This window comes from Pseudoliparis swirei, chromosome 5 (genome assembly GCF_029220125.1).
Source record: "Pseudoliparis swirei isolate HS2019 ecotype Mariana Trench chromosome 5, NWPU_hadal_v1, whole genome shotgun sequence".
Taxonomy (NCBI): Eukaryota; Metazoa; Chordata; class Actinopteri; order Perciformes; family Liparidae; genus Pseudoliparis; species Pseudoliparis swirei.
In genome coordinates, this window is record NC_079392.1 from 25,605,306 (window position 1) to 25,622,844 (window position 17,539).

Below are 17,539 nucleotides of genomic sequence, written 5' to 3' on the forward strand. Positions count from 1 at the left end.
ACGGACTCCTCCAACGCCGGCTTGTGGCCCTTTTGCAGTCGATCATCAAACAATGTGTTTACTCCAGAGCCTTTGATGTGTGTCTGTGTGTGTGTTATCGATTCCTCTCTCCCGGTGTGATTGTGTCGGCGTGCCGGACTCGTCTCGTTATGGATCCGGTCGGCTCGTATTGATTTCCCGTAGCGAGTCGATGAGACTTTGAGTGTGTGCCACCGGCTCTAATGGCAGATCCACACACACACATACACACACACACACACACACACACACACACATTTACACCAACCGGACTATAAAAGCTCACCAGATGCTCCCGCCAGTCGCCTCCTACCCGCCGCTCTCTGACACTTCGTGGGGGGTTAAGATGGATAATTTTAAATATCATAGATGTGTATATGTGTGTATCTATTCCTCCGCCTCACTGTTAGTTGTTTTTGAGTTTCCTGCTCGTGTCTCGTGACGTAACATTTATTTACTGTCTCGGAGACGTCGGCGTGTGAAGTTAAAGGAGTCAGGGAAATAAATAAATGCTTCTTCAATTCCACTCCTCCCGCCCCGCGGCTCGGGTCACAGCCTCGAGGAGCGGTCACAGTCCACAGCTTTTGATTTGTGTCTGGGTATTAAATAAATATCATAAATCACACGTCAGAACCTCCTCGTTCTTCTTCAGGTTCTTCCTCCCTTCAGTGGAACCGGAGGCTTTCATTCAAGAAGAGCTGCTGAAAGAGCTGAAATAAACAAGCTGCTTTACTCTCTGCAGCTTTTTCATATATAATATATATTTAAAAATACGGAGAACGTCCCCTGAATACAGTATATATTTTAATATTTGTCATATGTATATATATAGATATATTAATATTTGAAAATATACATATATATATATATATTAAATATACATATAGATATTTTAATATATATATATATATATTCTGTATATTTTAATATATTAATATATGTGTATATACAGGACTGTCTCAGAAAATTAGAATATTGTGATGAAGTTCTTTATTTTCTGTAATGCAATTCAAAAAACAAAAATGTCATGCATTCTGGATTCATTACAAATCAACTGAAATATTGCAAGCCTTTTATTCTTTTAATATTGCTGATTATGGCTTACAGCTTAAGAAAACTCAAATATCCTATCTCTAAATATTAGAATATCATGAAAAAGTATACTAGTAGGGTATTAAACAAATCACTTGAATTGTCTAATTAACTCGAAACACCTGCAAGGGTTTCCTGAGCCTTGACAAACACTCAGCTGTTATAAATCTTTTTTTTTACTTGGTCTGAGGAAATATTAAAATTTTATGAGATAGGATTTTAGAGTTTTCTTAAGCTGTAAGCCATAATCAGCAATATTAAAAAAATAAAAGGCTTGCAATATTTCAGTTGATTTGTAATGAATCCAGAATGCATGACATTTTTGTTTTTTTAATTGCATTACAGAAAATAAAGAACTTTATCACAATATTCTAATTTTCTGAGACAGTCCTGTATACATATATTAAAATATCCATATATATTAAAATATATATACATATATTAAATGTATATATAGGGAGATTTAATATATATTAAATATATATGTGTATATATTAAAATATATATATATAGAGAGATTTAATAAATAATAAATATATATTTAAAATAAATATATATATATTTTACAATATATATTCAGGGAACGATCGTCTCTTTATTCAGGGAAATGAAAGAAAATCAGACGTACAGAATCGTAAATTATTTACCAATAAATGTATTTATTGTATAATCGATAGACGAGGCCTCCTGCAGGCTGACGGGTCCCGGGAGCCTGCAGTTTAATATCGTTATTCCTGGACCCTATTCGTCATATTCTACAGAATAAAAATAAAACTCGACATCTTTCTTTGGGGCAGACAGAAAAAAATAAAATCACAATCAGATAAACTCTGACGTCCAAGGCCCGTAAATAAATCACCATCGGTGTAGAAGTCGTCTGGACCTTCGTCTTCTGGACCTTCGCCTTCTGGGTTTCGTCGCTTTCGGATTCTTGGGTGAATTTTTCAGCGTTTGACTAAAACACCGTGACACGGAAAAACAAAACCATCGTCACAAAAAACACAGAAACAATTCAAACTAATTACAGACGTCCAATTCGGTTTGTGGTATACTGTGTGTGTGTGTGTGTGTGTAGTGTATTGTGTGTAATGCCCCCCCCCCCCCCCCAGGCCGAGCCTGTGATCCTGGACCTGCGGGACTTGTTCCAGCTGATCTTCGACCTGAAGCAGCGGGAGGAGCTGGAGAAGAAGGCCCAGAAGGACAAGCAGTGTGAGCAGGCCGTCTACCAGGTACAGGCCACGCCCCTCTGACCTTTGACCTTCAGCCACGGCGCTCCATCCCGGAGGGAACTTCTTCCAAACGTCGGCACACACGTCCGATGAGAACGGAGGTCAAAGGTCACCGCGACCTCACAGAAAAATATTTTGACCCACAATGATTATGTTAAATGGTCCCCAAACGTCCATCGTTTTAAAATGAGGAGAGAGGAAGAGGAGGAGGAGGAAGAGGGGGAGTGAGGAGGAGGAGGAGGGGGGAGAGTGAGGGCCTTCGACCAGACTGCTACTCGTTACCTTGTCAATCCACCGACTCTTGATTGACAGGTGGAAGAACATCAAAGCCTTCTGTCTCCTCCGCTCTTCATCACCTGTTCAATGTATCTTCATCTCCCTCTCTCCGTCTCTCTCTCTCTCCGTCTCTCTCTCTCTCTCTCCCTTATGATCTTCGCCAAATGATGTTTTTTCTTCTGATTGCTGGGAAGTCTTGCTGTGCTTCACGCCTCCTCTCTCTCTCTCTCCTCCCTGTGTGATCTCTCTCTCTCTCTCTCTCTCCTCCCTGTGTGATCTCTCTCTCTCTCTCTCTCTCTTCCCGCCTGCCGCTCCTCTCAGACGATACTGGAGGAGGACCTGGAGGACCCGGTCTACCAGGTAACCTCCTGACCAATCAGCATGGCTTGCTCCTCTCTGTGTGTGCTGTGGGGAGGAAGAGGAGGAGGAGGAGGAGGAGGAGGAGCCCTCTAAGTGTGTGTGCGGTGGTGTTGTTGTGTGTCTGCTTGCATGAGTCCAAAGATGTGTCACCAGGATCTATTCTTCTTCTTCTTCTTCTTCTTCTTCTTCTTCTGCGTCTTCTTCTTCTTCTGCCTCTTCTTCTTCATCATTTTTATTTATTTTCTTTTTTCAATAATATTGATGAAGCTGTTTGACTAATCACTTCTGCAATTTCAACACTTTTATCTCGACTTCCTTTATCCAATCCCCCCCCCCATCCCCCCTTTCCCCTCTCCCCTCCCTCTCTTCCTCCCATCCCCCCCCCCTCCCCCCTCCGCTGCCGACCTTGTAGTACATTGTGTTTGAGGCGGGACACGAGCCCATCCGCGACCAATCAGAAGAGAGCATTTATCAGGTACCCACCAGGTCGCCTTGTCCGCTTGAGGTTGACCCCCCCCCCCTCACAACAGGAAGTAGAGTGGTTGCTTAGTTACAGAAAACATTGTACATGGAAACATTTTGTGAAAGATATTTTAAAAAAAGTGTGATTAGTTTATTAAAATAAACAGCGAGCTCATTGGTCCACGGGGAACGCTCGGCGATGAGAAGGTATCGTCGTGTGGGCGGAGCCTCCAGACACATCGCGACACACATACATATGTTATATATATACATATATTATATATACACATATTATATATATATATATATATACATATTATATATATATACATATATTATATGTATAAATATCTGAGGGTAACAATCCGAGGGCCCGGCGGCTGCAGCTCCCCAGGGGGAGGAGCCTCTCTCTGGGCGCTCTCTTCGGAGCGCGTGGAGAGGCCTGGAGGGGGAGATTCATCACCAGCCTCTCGTTTGATCTTTAAATAAAATGGATTGAAAATAGACGGGGAAATGCTGAAACGTGCACACACACACACACACACACACACACACACACACCAGCCTCCAGCCCGGAGGAACTAATGTATGAATCAAGACGGAAGCTTCTGGAAATAAACATGTGGAAAGGCGTCGGGACTTCACGGCGTTGGGGACGACGGAGAGCTTTTGTCTCCCGGGGCCCTCAAACGCACCGCTGCTCCTCGAGTCTTCTCGTTGCACACACACACACACACACTCTGTCAAAATCCATACGCCCGCGTGACACGGAGATATTACATGTCTCTGTGTGTGTGTGTGTGTGACAATCTGAGTTATTACATGTCGGTGGGTGTGATAAGCAGCCTTATCCATTCTTTATTAGGGGCGAGAGAGAGAGAGAGAGAGAGAGAGAGAGAGAGAGACAGTCACCGCAGGCCGAGAGACGACTGATGAGCCTCGTAGATGAGTTCTCACTCTGCAGATTTCAATTCTGATTATTCCTGCACACACACACACATGCACACACACACACACACACTCACACACACACACACACACACACACAGCCAGTGATTGATTTGCCTCTCCGGCGTGTGATGGGTGAAGTCTCACACACTGTGTAACCGGCTGTGCAGGTTCCCACCAGTCAGCAGAAGGAAGGGGTCTATGACGTCCCCAAGCGACACCCAGTGAGTGACCCCCCCCCCCCCCCGACAAACCTCTCAGCTGTAAATACCCCCCCCCCCCCCAACACCCCCCCTCCCTCTTCTGGTGCATTGTGAAGCTCTTGTTCTGCTTGTGCTGTCGCTGTGGTGGCTGGTGTGTGTGTGTGTGTGTGTGTGTGTGTGTGTGTGTGTGTGTGTGTGTGTGTGTGCGTATGTATGTGTGCGTGTGCGTGTATGTGTGTGTGTGTGTGTGTGAATGCATGCCCGGCTTGGTGTTTTTTGGACCTCGTGGTGAATCCGGCGGGCAAAACCTGCATGACCTTCCTCCCAGATTGCGCCCACCACGTCTGTTTGTGTCGCCGTCTTCGTTCTCCTGTCACGGGGATGTGCATGGCCTCATGGGGGGGGGGGGGTGTTCTTAAACCTCTATGCCGGTGGGGACTTCGACCTGACTGCACACAGACCCTATGGGGACTCGTGTCCCGGTTGGGACCTAAAATGAGTATGTGTATGTGTGTGTGTGTGTGTGTGTGAGTGAGAGCTCCCCTCACACTGCCAGTGGTTAAAATGAAAGACGACCTTGCTGCACTATAACTCAGCTGCTCTCTTTTTATTATCTGCCTATAAAGATGTTGCCTGATTTAATCTGCTAAGATCTTCACACTTCCCATAACTAGGCCGCTGTGTGTATGTATGTGTGTGTGTGTGTGTGTTCTTGCACCTCTATGCCAGTGGGGACTTTGACCTGATTGCACACAGACCCATGAGGACTCGTGTCCTGGTGGGGACCTAAAACGAGTATGTGTGTGTGTGTGTGGCTGCATCATGAATCCTAAAACCTGCCATAACTGGACTCCTCCCCGTCTCGCTCCATGACATATGGTTTGTTGGTTTGTTGGTAGAACCGGTCTGGAGGTTTTTTCTGGCTGCATATTGTGAGCTCTGGTAGGAAGCTTACTGACGCCTCCTCACATCCTCAACACATGCTGCTTCTGGGATGCCTTTATGTTGGCGGCGGCGGAATCCAATATTTCCTCTCTCTCTCTCTCTCTCTCTTGTCGTGTGAACCAATCAGATCAGTTGTATGTTCTGGTTTTGAATGAAGTGGTTTCGGTGGTCACAGGCGTGAGAATGACGTTTAGTGGCAATGGCACATATTTGAAGAAAGTGGCGTTAGTTTTTTTAACGGTAATATTCAGTCAGTGATATATATATATATATATATTTATATACATATATTTATATATATATAAATATATATATACATACATATAATATATATATATTTATATATATATACATATATATATTTATATATACATATACATATATAAATAAATATATATATATATATATATAAAAATCACAGGTGAGTTACATTTATTTTTGTATTTTTTTGTTGCGTTTAGTGTAAATCTGCAACGTGTAAACTTCTAGATTTGAGCCGGTGTCGCCTCATTTAATACAGCCGACGGGGAAATATCTGTTTGGAGCAGCGGCGCCCGCCGCCGTGACTCCGGTGACCCGGAGGCGGGCGCCGTTGATCTCGACCGGCGTTGCCTGCGGTGGATTCGCCTCGTGGGCGGCGGCGGAGCGGCGTCCTCCCGGGAGAAGGATTAACGCGGCGCTCTAACGCCCGAGATGAAATGACAGAACGCGACCTCCCGTCTCAAGCAGCCGCCGCCAATGTTTACTCTGTCGCCTTGTTGAACGATGACGAATCAATAACACACACACACACACACACTCACACACACACAGCCTTTGACCCCCTAAGAACTGAGCGTTGACTCAACAGCACGTCGACCAACTGGATCAGTGTTTATCGTGTTTATCTTGTCGTTCATCATGAATAAATATAACCCGGCGCTTCCTGTTTGAATAAAGATCAAATAGAGTTGAACCGAAAAAGACTCTTTTTAAATGTTTTAACTTTAAAACAAGCTTATTTACAATTAATAAAACGTAAACCCTCGTTCAACGTTTAAAATTAGGTTAAATTAAACGATGTAGTCCCAAAACCTTGAACTCTGAAGGAGGTTTTGACTGCTTTTAATCTTGAGATGCATTGAGAACAATAATGGACAAAGATTAAACCAACAGACAGTAAAGTATTTCACTTGCTGTTATCCTTTTTTAATCTTTTATTATTTTTTAGTTTGATAAGTGACATTAATAAAAACATTTCTGTCAGTTATTAGCCAAGAGGCTGTTTTTCATCTGTAGTCCCAGATTAGTTTCTCCATATTGTTTCATTTATTCAGCCAACAAGTTTTTACCAAAAGAAAATATTAACTATTAAATATAATAAATATATGTTCGCTAGCCTTTTGTTCGTAACGGCATGACAGACATTTTAATATAATAATGCATTAATAAATATAATTGTTTGACATGTGTGATCTCGGCAGCATTTAGAGATTTAGAGATTTAGATCTCGAGTATTTATTTATTTTAATTTAGATAACGAGGATCATTTTATCATCTATTTAAAGGAGATTAAATTAACTTTTGTGTTGATTCTGGCGCCCCCTGTGGTCGAAAGCGGTAGTGTCTCTGAGCACCAGGGTCCCTTTGGAAAACCTCGGAGGAGGAGGAGGATTTCACTAGCATTAAGAATAACTCTATAGAGGTATTCTCTCTGGTGGTCTCGTGGACTGACGTGGGTCACACGGAGGATCAGGTCTACACAGACCGCTTCATATCCAGTCATACAGTCGTCACAACAACGTTAAAACTTGGATTCACTCATTTTAAACCCAGTTTTTACAAATCTCTGACCTTTATCTGACCTTTATCTGACCTTTGTGAAGGAAAGAGTGACCGAATCACTTACGAAAAGGCAGTGGAAAAAAAAGTCCACGGCCTAGTTGTGTGTGTGTGTGTGTGTGTGTGTGTGAGACAGTTTGGCAGTGTTGTCGACGGCGATCAGTCAGCCGGCGGGGGAGGGGGGCGGGGGGATCATGGAGGTGGCGTTAATTAAAGGGTCTGCGATAATTGTATGCATAACACACGTGTGCAGGTAATTAAGGTTTCACACACACACACACACACACACACCGGGAGGCGGCTAATTGATAGGTGGAGGCGGCGGGGCCGATAAAGATAAAGGGCGAAGAGACGGAGAGGGCGTGTAATGGGTACACTGGGGTAATTGGCAGGGCGAGAGAGAGAGAGAGAGGAGGAGAGAGAGGGAGAGAGGGGATGAGCAGCAGCTGTCCGTTATACATTTAAACCTTTTTTTTGCTACATTTAAAAGACATTTCATCATTTTATAAAAACATTTTTTTTTATTACACAGGAAAACAAAGGGGGGATTTGAACCCCCGACTCAGTCTGAGAGGAGCGTTGCTGTGTGTGTGTGTGTGTGTGTGTGTGTTTTGTGACACCTGTAGACCATCCTCCTCCTCCTCTTCCTAACGTCACCTCTCACCCCGTCTGTCTCACCCTCTCTGAGTGTATGATAACACTCACATGTGTGTGTGTGTGTGTGTGTGTGTGTGTTCATCCCACCTGTCATCTAACACTGGGGTTGTGATTGCAGAACGGACATCAACTCCCCCCTCACCTTCATCCTCCTCCTCCTCATCGTCATCATCATCACAGTCAGCAGGAGGAGCAGCGGGAGGTGGAGGTGGCAGACCTGATAGACTTAGACCTGGAGCAGGTGACTCAGGTGAGGAGGGTCACAACGTAGAGCCGCCCCCTGGTGGTCAGGAGGGAGAATGCAGCTTTAACACATGAAGCAGAGACTTATATAATAATTATATTATATTAATTTGCACAAAATTTGTCGTAATAACACAAAATGTCGGGTCAGCAGGTTTGCATTAAAATAAAATAAAACGGAAATCAATCCACCGGCCCCCTCCCCGTCACGCATCAATAAAACTCGCGGCGCTGCTGTTGCGTAGCAACCAGCTTACAGTCCGACAGTAAAGCGGAGTATCGCTGCGGCTGCACCCGGCATCGAACGGACGTAAAGGTCAGAGCGTCGGTCAGAGAGCCGGTGGAGGACGGCGGCGGTGGTCATCTCATCGGCTCACACACACACACACACACACACACACACTCACACACTCACACACTCACACACACACACAAAGTGCATTAATAAAGCATTAAACACACGTGAAGAGATTTGAGTCGTGGACGTAAAGTCCATAAACGTCCGTCGGGAGGAGCCGTCGCTCCGCTGGCGTTTTCTCTTCTTCCTGTTCGAGGAACATCAGCTCAGGTCTCCTGAAGTTATTTTCTTTGACGTCTCTTTAATTTATTTCATATTTCCTCCCGTCACGAGTCCGCGCTGCGCATCTCGTTGATCTTCATCCGCCGCTGTCGTCTCACGCGTTTACATCCTCCCGCTCCGCTGGGAGAAAGGAACTAAATAAATAAATGAACGCTCTCAGATCCATTTTCTGATACGGAGGCGAGAAGAACTTTGCGACCGCCACGAGAGACGAGAGAGACTCCAAGAACATCCGCTATCTCTCAAGGAATTATCCGCTTCCATGATTTATGCAAATCTCTGACCATGTATTCAAGGCTTCCTAAATAGAGTTTTTACTTATACTTTGCCTTCCGGGCCTAAAGATATTATTAATGTGCGGCGGAGAAAAGAAAAAAGACACGGGGGGGAGGGGGGGGGATACTAAAGAGGAGGATCATTGAAAGGAAACAGAAGAAGTTCAGATGCAAGAGAAAGGGATGCTGTCTTTGATAACCATTCCCTGTAATGACTTCCATAAGAAGAGATGGTGATGGGGGGGGGGGGGGGTCTGCTAATAGAAAGGAGAAGATGACACACTCTGGTTTTTTTGATAACTGCTGGTCGGTATGTCATCAGCATCAATCATTTCATCTCATTATCCCATCTCTCCTTCTCCTCCTCTTCCTTCTTCTTCTTCTTGCCGCCACAGGGTTCAGGTAGGTGCCGCATACACCGACATACCGTGTCGCATGCGTTGTGTTCTGCATGTTGCACTGGAATGCAAACCGACCGGATAACATATTAATTTATATAAGTATATATGTATTTATATATTTATACATAATATATATATGTATTTATATATATATTTATTCATAATATATATATATTTATATATATAAATATATATATAATATATATTTATACAGTATTGTTGTTGTTCCTGACTGGTGGTTTCTCTTATTCTCAGAATATCAACCAATTAGAGATCTTTGGAGACATGTCGACGCCCCCTGACATCACCTCTCCATCGGTGAGTAGAACACGAGGAACGGGATTTACTTATTACTTATTTACTTAAAAATATACATTGACCGTCACAGAGGAGGGAGGTGGAGACGTTTGCCTTTCAGGGCTTTCTGACAGATTTAGGCCACGCCCCCCGACTTTGGTGAGAGTTGGTAAAAAGGTCGTAGGTAGAAATAAACTCGATCCGACAGAAAGTCCTGAAGGCAAAACTTCGTAAAATCACCTGGAAAAAAAACAAATAAAAACGTCTTCTTTCCAGTCCCAACAATTTGATCTAAAAAAAAGTTATTCTCGTTCGATTTGAAAATGTTCCGCATGAATAACTCAAAGGTGGAAGAGACGTAGCAACGTAGCTCAGAGCGGCGGCCATTTAAAATGTCGCCAGATGACTCGCAGCTTGTAACTCGTGTAGCATCAAAGCATGGTGGAAACTAGCATGTTAGCAAGATGGTGAGCTAACCAGAAGACCGCTGGCTAGTTAGCTAGCACGCTAGTTAGCTAGCACGCTAGTTAGCTATCTTACTAGTTTGCTAGCGTGCTAGTCAAAAAAAAGTTAATGACTAGCACACATTATTTTGGAGAAGAATTCCGACAGCAGACACAGGTTGCTATTTACGTCCTAGCGATGATGACGATGATGATGATGATGATGATGAAGATGATGATTTAACCCTTTCCCTGATTCCACAGACCCCCGCCTCTCCAGCCAACGCCCTGGACCCCTCGCTGGGCCTGCAGCCGCCCACGGAGCTGTTTGCTTCCTTCAGTCCGACGTCTGTGCCCACAGGTGAGAGAGGGAGAGAGGGAGAGAGAGAGAGAGAGAGAGAGGTTGTGCGAGTGTGTGATGGAAAGAGCTTCTGCTGATGAAGTTCTTCTTCATCACGACTCTTCCCTCGTTCTGGAGGTAATTACGATAGTTCACCGCGGCCGTCGGGAGACGACGACACACCAGCTGCAGGCAGGAAGTAGGGCAGCCCTCTCCGGGTGTGTGTGTGTGTGTGTGTGTGTGCAGCTCATGCACGCTGCGGGGATTTGAATCAATTCCTGCTTGGAGATTTTTACAAAATATTGATGTTTTTTGTATGTTTTCTGAACCACGGCGGACGAGCATGTTGACTTTAAACAAAAATACACAGCCAGAAGCTGTATTTTCTTCTTTACGACGGTCCTTGAACACATCGTGTGTGATGAGCGCTTACGTCAGAATGAGATCCGCCGCCACGCTTAGAATAGTGATTTTTACATGAAAAACATTTAATTAAACACGTCTCATATAAAAATGTAATTAAACCGTCTGACCCGATTCTGTAAAAAACGTTAAATTATTCGCTCCTCGGCGCAACTGGGAAGTCGAGATTGATTAGCCTGAGACCGACGGTCACGTGACCACAACTCTGTGAACTTTGGCTGAACTGCAGGCTCAGAGCTCAGAGCCGAGAGGAGAGCGGTGTCAACATGTAAACAAATTAATCGATGAAGCGCGTGGAGCCTCAACATTGGTAAAACTTATTGTCAACTATCAAGGAAATTCAACTGTTTTTCTTCTTTATGATTAATGGCATTGTAAGTGTGTTATACAGCAGAAATTATATTATTAATTTTATTAATTTTCTTTATTTATTTCTTTATATTACATTAAATGTACATACATTTACATTAAATTAATTGTATTTAATTTATTTGTTTCATTTAATTACGTTTAATTTACATTTAATTTAAATAAAATGTATTGCATTAATTTAATTAATTTAATAATTTGATTTATTTAATTTTTTAATGATTTAATGATTTAATTATTCGATTTATTTAATAATTCAATAATTCAATAATTTAATTCATTGAATGTCTTCCATCTCCCAGCTTCAGGTTCTAACCCTCGCCCCGTTCCCTCCCCTCAGGCTACGTGACGATGGGCGCCGTCCCCCCCGGCCACTGGACCCAGCAGGCCTTCGGGGTCCCGTCCGCCCTCGGCCCGGTGGCCCAGGTGCTGCCGGGCGGCCAGCCGCTGATCTGGGGTCCGGCCAGCATCTTCCCCGCCACGCAGCAGCAGTGGGCGGCCATGGCAGCCGGTGCCTTCCCCCCCACCGCCTACCTCCCCGCCCCCCCCGTGGGCGCCGTGTTCCAGACCCTCGCCTCCGTCACGCCGGCGCCGCCCGCCGCCGCCTCGGCCCCCTCCCCGTCGGCGGCGTCGAGTCCTCAGCGGGCGATGAAGACGAGCAAGGAGATGTTCAAGGTGGGCCGGAGACCGAGAGACGCTGAGAACAACCTGCACGCCACTTCTTAACGACGACCTCCCTCCTCCTCTTCCTCCTCTCCCTCCTCCCCCTCCTCCCCCTCCTCTTCCTCCTCCCCCTCCCCCTCCTCTTCCTCCCTCCCTCCTCTCCCTCCTCTCCCTCCTCCCCCTCCTCTTCCTTCTGCCCCTCCTCTTCCTCCTCTCCCTCCTCCCCCTCCTCTTCCTCCTCCCCCTCCTCTTCCTTCTGCCCCTCCTCTCCCTCCTCCCCCTCCTCCTCCCCTCCTCTCCTCCTCACCTCCCTCCTCCCCTCCCTCCTCTCCTCCCTCCTCCCCTCCTCTCCTCCTCTCCTCCTCTCCTCCTCCCCTCCTCCCTCCTCTCCTCCTCCTCCTCCTCCTCCCTCCTCCCTCCTCCTCCTCCTCTCCTCCTCCCTCCTCCCTCCTCTCCCTCCTCTACCTCCTCCCCCTCCTCTTCCTCCTCTCCCTCCTCCCCCTCCTCTTCCTCCTCCCCCTCCTCTACCTCCTCCCCCTCCTCTTCCTCCTTCCAGGACTTCCAGCTGACGAAGCCTCCCGCCATGCCGGCCAAGAGGGGCGAGCAGCACGGGCCTGTCGGGCCTGTCGGGCCTGTCGGGCACGTCGGGCACGTCGGGCACGTCGGTGGCGTTCACGTCGTACTTCAGCCGCGTCGGCACGGCGCAGGACACGGACGACGGGGACGACTTCGACATCGCCCAGATGAACCTCACGCCGTCCGGCAGCTCGCGTGAGACACGGCGCCGACCCGCTGGACCGCTTTGTGTTCTGTCTCTCTCTCTTGTCTGACTCCGGTCTCCCCCCCTCTCTCACCCCCCATCTCTCTCTCTCTCCTCTCTCCTCTCTCTCTCTCTGTCTCTCTCTCTCTCTCCTCTCCCTCTCTCTCTCTGTCTCTATCCTCTCTCTCCTCCCTCTCCCTCTCTCTCTCTGTCTCTATCCTCTCTCTCCTCCCTCTCTCTCTTTCATGCTCGCCTCTTTCTTTCTCCCCCAGATCCCACCCCGGCCCCCCGGCTGAGCCCCCCCTCCAAGTCCTCGGCCTCCCAGGTCAGCGACCCCCCCACAGACGACTCGTTCGGGGAGACGGAGGGCAGCCCGATCCGCAGCGGAGAGGAAGACGCTGTAAGTGTGTGTGTGTGTGTGTGTATGTGCGAGTGTGTGTTTGTGTATGTGTGTGTGTGCGCGTGTGTGTGTTTGTGTGTGTATGTGTGTTTGTGTATGTGTGTGTGTGTATGTGCGCGTGTGTGTGTGTGTGTGTGCGTGTGCGTGTGTGTGTGCGTGTGTGTGTGCGCGTGTTTGTGTGTGTGTGCGTGTGTTTGTGTGCACGTGAAGTGTGTGTGTGTGTGTTTCTGCGTCCTTGTAGGACGAATGACCTTCCAAGAAACAAGTAGTTTTTTCCTTGACTTGTTTCACACTCTCTCTCTCCCTCCCTCTCTCCCTCTCTAACTCCCTCCCTCCCTCTCTCCCTCTCTCTCCTCCCTCTCTCCCTCTCTCTCCTCCCTCTCCTCTCTCCCTCACTCTCTCCCTCACTCTCTCCCTCTCCTCCCTCTCTCCCTCTCTCTCTCTCTCTCTCTCTCTCTCTCCCTCTCTCCCTCTCTCCTCCCTCTCTCCCTCCCTCCCTCTCTCCAGCCGTGCAGCGTTAGTGTTTATGGTTTTATTGTAGAATGTCACCAGGTCCTGAGGAAAGGTTACAGAGAAAGAGGAGAGCAGGAAGATCGATAGAACGAAAAGCTTTCACCCACACACACCTGTAAAAGTGTTGTGTGTGTGTGTGTGTGTGTGTCTGTGTGTGTGTGTGTGTGTGTGTGTGTTCCTCCGTCAGGTATTGACACCTTCTACTTCCTGTTGACTCTCGTAGTCTCTTGTAGTCTTTCTTTCAGATTTACTCTTCTTCTTCTTCTTCTTCTGTCCCTTTTCTTCCCCTCTCTCTTACCCCCCCCCCCCCCTCCTCCTCCATCACTTCTTCCTGCCGCCCTCCTCCCCTCTCCTCCACCTCTCCTCCCCCTCACCTCCCCTCTCCTCCCCCCTCCTCTCTAGGCGTGTGGTTCTGGGTCGCCCTGCCCCAGTGAGACAGCAGAGCCCAGTCCAGACCCGGCCGGGAGCTAGAGAGCAGCAGGGCAGGGTAGGTACCTGCCCCCCCCCCCCCTCTACTAACTCCTCCTCCTGCACCTCCCTGTCCTCCCCTGTTCTTCTGGTGGGCTGCTGTATCTATCGCTGCTCCTCCTCCTCCTCCTGCGGCTGCTCTCCGTCTCTCAGTCTGTGTCGTTTCCTGAGGGATGAAAGTAGGACGGTGCATTCAAGGACCACGAGAAAAAGTCAGTGCTGATAAAACATCTGCCAGCGTGAGGTCGCCACCCCCCCCCCCCCCTCCTCGCTGCTCCTTCATATCGGAGCCAGAAATGCAATCTGTCTCATGTTCACACACACACACACACACAAACACACACACACACAGTGTCTATGTGTGTGTGTGTGTGTGTGTCAGTGTTTTTCTTTCTGTCTTCTGGGTGATCTCATCATGTCCAGCGAACGCTCCGAGTCTCAGCCGTGAAATGGTCTCCTTCCACGGTTCACTGAGCGACCCCCCCCCCCCCCCCCCATGCCCAGGGCCGACCACTCCACACACACACACACACACACACACACACATTAATGCCCTCATGTGGACCAGCCCGGTCAGATATTTCGTCCTTCAGGCGGGTGCTTTATGGAGCGCCGCTGGTTAGATGATGCTGTGTGTGTGTGTGTGTGTGTGTGTGTGTGTGTGTGTGTGTGAACATTATGCAACAGGTGGTATGATTTTATTTATGTATTTATGTTTTAGTCTTATCCCACAAGCAGACAGATGGACATCGGCCTCGACCGGCAGCCATTCCTGTTTAATTATTCATCAACAATTCGGTTAATAAAATGTCATAAAATAGTAAAAAAATAAACATCAAGGGACGTTTTCTCTCAAATAAATGTAAGAGAGAGTACCTCTGATTCATACTGGTCCTGGTGGGAGAGAATAATGCATGAAACACACACACACACACACACACACACAGGAGAGAGGAGCCTGGACCGTCTCCTCTACAGCGGCGCACTGCTGCCCCCTGGTGGCCGCGCGAGGTACTGGCGCTCTCGCCAGAGGATCGGACGAGTCGGGGCTTGTCGGGTAAATCAGAGGCAGAAACTCGGCCCCTCCCCTTTTTGCTGACGTGTTGTTTCCTGTGTCCTCAGAAGGGGGCGGACCCCCTCTACGCCCAGATCAACAAGGGGAAGAAATAAGGAGACGCACAGGAAGACCAGCACCGAGAGACCGGGAGGAGGACCCCCCGCCTGTGTGCGAGTGTGTGCGTGTCTGTGTGTGTGTGTGTGTGTGTGTGTGTATGTGGCACATCACCCTACCTGGCCCAGCCCTCCTCCTCCTCCTTATCCGGCTAACAACCTCCCAGGAGGAGCCTCCTCGCTCTTCCTCCTCCTCCTCTTCCTCCTCCTGCTTCCCGAGAGGAGAGAGGCCTCCAGGCAGGAGGGGATATCAATTCTTCTCCTCCTCTTCCTCCCCCTCGTCCTCCTCCTCTTCCTCCTTGTGGCGCCTTACGGACACATCCTGCTCCCTCCTTCCCGAGGAGGGACTGAGTGGAGCACAGTGCCTCACACACACACACACACACACACACACCACGGGACCAGCCTCAGTACCGATGGAGGCCCCGCCCCCTAGCAGGAGGAGCCGGACTCTTTTAACGAGCCAATCAGGGACGACCTCGAGGGTGTCGTCTCCCCAAATGTCTTGTGAGTGTCTGTTGGATCACTATGCAGAAACAGACTCTCTGGGAGCGACACACACACACACACACACACACACACAGACTCACACAGAGGCCCGAGGAGGACCCTGAGCACCTCGAGGACCTTAAGGAGCGAAGCGGACCCTGAGAGGGAGGCGTCGCCCCATCTGAAGACTGATTCCTAATCGAAAACTGTTGATGCTCTATAGCTTTTTGTACAATGCCGATGAAAAAAATTAATAAAAAAACAATAACAACAACAAACAAACAAAAGGTGAGAAAGTGAAAAATTACATTTTTTTATTTTATAAGTCAATCAAGCCGCCGGGGGGGGTCTGAGCTCTATGGGGGGAACGGAGTCCACGAGGCTTCAAGGCATCCCGTCGCTGGGTGGCCAAACGTCATTTTGTAAATAATGATGACGACAACAACAACAACAACCACCGTTCCTCTGTCCGCTGGACCTCTGTGCCATGAAATAGGAAGACTCCCGTTATGCAACCCAAGCAATACCAACAGGTCTTTTTTTATCTACCCTTATTTCTAAGCCCCGCCCCCCCCCCCCCTTAACATTCTTATGTCAACCGGAAAAGCCTCACACAAGCCCCTCCCCTTTGTGTTTCTGCACCACGAACAAGCTCCGCCCCCCACCCCCCAAGTAAGAGACATTGATGCCCCGCCCACCCACCTGTCTGTCATGTTCCAAACTGCTATGACATCATCAGCTGTGATGCCATTGGCTCCCTATTTTATGGCCAGAGCGCCCCCCCCCCCCCCCTCATGACCACTTGAGACCTTTCTTTTGATTTCCTTATTATTTTTTTGAATCTTCTTTTTTTGAGGGGACTATAATGTTGATTAACTTTAAAATCTGACGATTAGAAGGCGAGCAAAAGGCTTTGAATTAAAACATTATAAATTGGGGGTGGGGTAAGTACGTAACGTTTGTAGACCTATTTTAACTTTACCTCAGCTAACAGTTTCTTAATGTACATTGACACATTATTTGTATCTTTATGAATATGACATTCTGCAGTGAGGTTTTTAGATGATTCTTTGGTTTGATTTTAAGTATTCCAACATGTATTACTGTTACGAATAAACACATCCCAATGACCCACGTGTGTGTTCATGGTGCTGTGTGTGTGTGCGTGTGTGTGTGTGTGAGTGTGTGTGTGTGCCTCAGGGTTTCTCGCAGTAATTTAAGGTGCTATAATGATCTCCAATTAGCGCAAATTGTCACAAACTTTATTAGAGCACAAAACTACGGCTCCTCCTTCTCTTCCTCCTCCTCTTCCTCTCTTAATAGAAAAAGGAAACCACTCGAATAACTGTAACATATCAATTATTTTAAAGGTTCTCGCTCGAGGGGGCGTATCGATTTTTTTAATGTTTTAACATTTTAAGAGTTTATTTTACTTTCGGTGGCTGATTAGCTGCTAACGGACTAAATAAATAAATAAGTGTACTTTCGAGTGGATTTGAATGAGCGTTGGAGATGCTTTTCAAAAAGCTAAATCCAACAGAAATGTAATGTTTTGTCACGTAAAATACTTTTTAAAAGTTTATCGGCACATTTTATGAATAGCATTTTTTCGAGTTTGATGGATTCTCTCTGAAAGCCGGTGACACGACGCTTCGATTGAAACGTTAACGCCTCTTTTACAGGAAGCGCCGCTC

The 17,539-nt window shown here is 47.2% G+C and overlaps 1 protein-coding gene across 1 annotated transcript in view; it reads left to right on the plus strand.

Annotated features, from left to right (window-relative positions):
- Nucleotides 1-16,975, plus strand: part of dab1a (DAB adaptor protein 1a) — a 33,750-nt gene extending 16,775 nt beyond the window's left edge. Inside the window, exons 5-16 of the mRNA XM_056413950.1 lie at nucleotides 2,220-2,339; nucleotides 2,937-2,975; nucleotides 3,388-3,450; nucleotides 4,556-4,609; nucleotides 8,130-8,261; nucleotides 9,766-9,828; nucleotides 10,515-10,611; nucleotides 11,723-12,057; nucleotides 12,602-12,816; nucleotides 13,078-13,205; nucleotides 14,121-14,205; nucleotides 15,309-16,975. Coding sequence (XP_056269925.1) covers nucleotides 2,220-2,339; nucleotides 2,937-2,975; nucleotides 3,388-3,450; nucleotides 4,556-4,609; nucleotides 8,130-8,261; nucleotides 9,766-9,828; nucleotides 10,515-10,611; nucleotides 11,723-12,057; nucleotides 12,602-12,816; nucleotides 13,078-13,205; nucleotides 14,121-14,152 — 1,278 coding nt within the window. The 3' untranslated portion in view covers nucleotides 14,153-14,205; nucleotides 15,309-16,975. The remainder of the gene's footprint in view (nucleotides 1-2,219; nucleotides 2,340-2,936; nucleotides 2,976-3,387; nucleotides 3,451-4,555; nucleotides 4,610-8,129; nucleotides 8,262-9,765; nucleotides 9,829-10,514; nucleotides 10,612-11,722; nucleotides 12,058-12,601; nucleotides 12,817-13,077; nucleotides 13,206-14,120; nucleotides 14,206-15,308) is intronic.
- The last annotated feature ends 564 nt before the right edge of the window (nucleotides 16,976-17,539 follow it).